This window comes from Triticum aestivum, chromosome 2B (assembly GCF_018294505.1).
Source record: "Triticum aestivum cultivar Chinese Spring chromosome 2B, IWGSC CS RefSeq v2.1, whole genome shotgun sequence".
Lineage (NCBI taxonomy): Eukaryota > Viridiplantae > Streptophyta > Magnoliopsida > Poales > Poaceae > Triticum > Triticum aestivum.
The window spans coordinates 754,971,253-754,974,993 of NC_057798.1; the positions used below are offsets into that span (position 1 = coordinate 754,971,253).

General features: G+C 51.7%; 1 protein-coding gene across 1 annotated transcript; it reads left to right on the forward strand.

Annotated features, from left to right (window-relative positions):
- Window positions 1-700: 700 nt before the first annotated feature.
- On the forward strand, window positions 701-2,061 carry LOC123042476 (transcription factor ILI1). Its single transcript, XM_044464920.1, has 2 exons — window positions 701-1,083; window positions 1,206-2,061. Exons 1-2 carry the CDS (start codon window positions 946-948, stop codon window positions 1,356-1,358), a joined length of 291 nt encoding a protein of 96 aa, XP_044320855.1. The 5' UTR covers window positions 701-945; the 3' UTR covers window positions 1,359-2,061.
- Window positions 2,062-3,741: the final 1,680 nt, after the last annotated feature.

Sequence of the window (3,741 nt, forward strand, 5' to 3'; positions counted from 1 at the left end):
ATTTGGATTCAGAAATGAACCCTTATCCATTGATACATGTTCATTTAATTAGTCTATGCTTGATTATGCACTAGGAGACATTGATGATCTCTTAATCTACCCAGGACGATGCCCGTGCATGTGTGCCCAGCATGCATCATGCAGATCTAGAGAAACCTCCACAGTCCACACTCCCCCCATGTGTAAGCCAAATCCAGAGGCCACAGAACTAAACTAATACTACTAACAGAACAAATAAACAAACATTCACTGGATCCAACTCGTACGTCCTAGACCTACGGCCCAAGCTCATGCCCAATTGAGCGGTCTACTCCTGCTATAGTACTCACCTCGGCTGCAATTGTCACTGAATACTACTCCATTTTTAAATATATATTTTTTAAAAATTTCAACAAATAACTATATATGAAGCAAAATGAGTGAATCTACACTTTAAAATATGTTTATATACATCAGTATGTGGTAATTCATTTGAAATCTCTAAAAAGATAAATATTTAGGAACGGAGGGAGTACCACTCAGTACCACTGGTAGTAGAGTTGGGCTGCCGCTCTCCGTGGCTCACCACGTCGTCTCTGTCCGTTGTCTCTCCCTGTCACACATTTACACCCCTCGCTGTCTTTCTAACTAGCTCCCACCTCTTCCTCCTACCACCTGCTAAGCTAGCTTGCTTCCTCCCCTCTCTGATCCATCTTGCGCTGCGGCTACTCACCTCATCTTCTTCGCTCTGCTAGCTGCTTCTCGGGCCGGTATATATAGCTCTCGCCTCGGCTGCAGCTGCCACTCACCTGCACCAAAAACAAGTTACAAGCTAGCAGCTACACTCACCCAACTGTTAGTCTGCTAAGCTGCTAGCTGCGTGTGGGAGTGGAACTCTCCGCTACAGCTCGATAGGTACGTACATAAGTTATCTAGCACGGGCTGTGAGCCAGCGAGCGACCGAGCATGTCGTCGAGCAGCCGGAGGTCACGCACGCGGCGCGCCGGGAGCTCGCCGTCCATCTCAGAGGAGCAGATCTCCGAGCTGCTGTCCAAGCTGCAGGCGCTGCTCCCGGAGTCTCAAGCTCGCAATGGCGCTCACAGGGTGAGTAGAGTACCTAACCAAAGTAGCAGCTGCTTTTTCCATGAATAGGCAGGTGATGGCGACGCGCGCGTCCAGTGTGCATGCACGGAGTCACTGAAAGTTAACCTTCGTGCTGTTTGCAGGGTTCGGCGGCGAGGGTGCTGCAGGAGACGTGCAACTACATCCGGAGCCTGCACCGGGAGGTGGACGACCTGAGCGAGACGCTCGCGGCGCTGCTCGCCTCCGACGCCGTCACCGCCGAGCAGGCCGCCGTCATCAGGAGCCTCCTCATGTGAGATGTGACCCACCCTCCCACCGTCCGGCGGCGCACACGTACGGCTACCAAGCTCTCCGGCGGCCCATGTGAGCATGCCCGTGAGCGTTACAACCAGTACCTGCGTTGTGAGCCCAATTCCCAAGGTAAAAAATTCCAACTCTGTTGACCCAATTTCACCCCATAAGACTAGGCAATGTTTTATACAAAATTGCATCAAAGGTGATAGCAAACCGTCTCAAACTGGTGCGCCCAGATATCATTTCAGCTGAGCAGTCGACATTTGTTCCAGGACAGATAACGGATGATATTATTGTGGTTTCTGAGTGCTTGCACTTTATGAAGGGAAACATAGAGCTGTTAAGCATCGTCATTGTGCCGTGAAGCTCCACATGGTGAAGGCTTGTGGCAGGGTTGAATGGCACTACTTTGAGGGTAACTATGCTCAAATTGGGATTTTCTGAGCATTGGGCGAACATTGTAATGAGTCTTGTCAACTCGGTCTCATACTCAGTTTTGTTCAATGGTAATAAACTTGAAGAATACAAAGGATCGAGAGGATCCGACAGGGAGATCCAAATTTTCTTTTCCTATTCTTTTCGGCGGGCCTTTTGTGATCAGAGTTGAGTTGTCTCAGATTGGTGTGGTCCAAGTAGCGCCATCGGCGTCATCTATTGCTTTTATTTGCAAATGACAGTTTATTGTTTTAAAGACTAGTAATGGTGTTGGGGCGACTGAGGTGTGAACCAGTTGGATGTTTATTTCTAAGCTTCTGGCCAGCATATTAATTCTAGCAAATATTATATCTTCTTCAGTAAAGGATGCACAACCACTACCAAAGAGGAAATTAAGATTTTGCTAAATGTCCAAAACAAGACTCTCAACCCCTGGGCGACGCCAGGGGCCCCGAAACCCTAGCACCGCCAGCCCCCTCTAGCACCTCCTTCTGCCGCTGCTGCCGCCGGCGTGGGCCGCGGTGGCGGCGGGCCCGATGCCGAAGGTACCTGGGTGGGTGGACGCTGTGGATCGCATCCGAGGTGGCAGGGGCGACTCCTCTCGTGCGATCCGAAGGCGGCGGCTGGGGCGACGACCCCAGGCCGTGCGGCGGTGGCCGAAGCACCATAGCCGGCGGAGCGGCGGCCCTGAATGGATGGCGGCGGTGGCAACGCCCCATCCGGCGGGGTGGGTTGTTCTGGTCGGGATGGTGACGGCGGTGAATGCGGATCCAACGCCCTGGTCGGATCCGCCGCAGGGAGGCCTTCCGCCGACCGGCGGCACATGGAGGGGCCGGTGAGGAGATGCCAGAGTAGCGACGACGACGTACGTTTTCGTGGCGAGGTTCCGCTCGGTTACAACCAGCCGTGAGGTCGGGACGACGTGGCTTCCGGTGAAAATCGCGCCTGACTGTGGTTTTAGTGGAAGATGGTGGCGTCTCGAACGTCGTTCCCTTCTCGAGGCATCGTCGTTGTAGTTCACCGACAACCTGATCGAGAAGTTCCGGGGGAAACCCTAGATCTGGGTCTACCGGATCGGACGATGACGGCGTCTTCGGTGTCGTTCTCCCTGCTGGGTGCATCTTTTTGGAGCAACTATTGGTTGGAGGGTACAAGAGGAGAAGCGGTGTTTCATCTTGCCCGTTGATGACGGCAGATCTGGGCGACATGGCGCAGTTGAGATGGACTCGTGCAGGAGGGTGACGTTGTCTGACGTCGTGGTGGCATCGGCGGCAGCTAGACCAGGCAAGGTAGATGCACCAGTACAACTCTGAATATGGATTGGTGGCAGGTGCCTGCGGCGGCCTCATACCCAGCAGGCGTCCTGGTTGAGGAGCACGCCAGACTAGTGGGTACCCATACATGGTAGGCGTCCTGGTTGGGACGTCAGGTCTTAGATGTTAGGTTTGGCTGCAAGGTCTGTTTGGTATTAAGCCCAGACTATCAGCGCCCCTTCATCAACTGGATAGGCGTAGCGATAGATGTTTCTTAGATGGTGGCTTTAGTCTTACTGTTGTATGACTCTGTAAGGTCATGTGTCAGTAATTAATAAAATGATTGTATGCATCATCCGGATGAAGAGGCAGGGGGTCTTCCTCCTTTTTTAAAAAAAGACTCTCAATGAAAAGTACTTAAAAAAATGAGGCTTTCAAATATTTAAAGGACAGACTAGAGCAAGATGAAACGAGGTCCCAGAATCGGATGCTCAAACACAAAAGCACAATGTGAACTGATTCTGAAAGCATCTCCGGTACATTTCCCAAAATTTAAATATGGAGTAGGGGTATCTCCAACGCGATCCTTAAAACGCCCGGAAATGTTCAAGCCGAATTATCCAGACATATTTTGCCATCCAACGGTGTAGTCCATCAATCTGCGGATGCATGTGGGTGTCCAAAATCCCGAAAATCG

Bases quoted from the DNA above. Each gene is read 5' to 3' on its own strand.
- LOC123042476 (XM_044464920.1), top strand. From the start codon at position 946: ATGTCGTCGAGCAGCCGGAGGTCACGCACGCGGCGCGCCGGGAGCTCG. The intron at 1,084-1,205 runs GTGAGTAGAGTA...TGCTGTTTGCAG, and splicing joins CTCGCAATGGCGCTCACAGG to GGTTCGGCGGCGAGGGTGCT.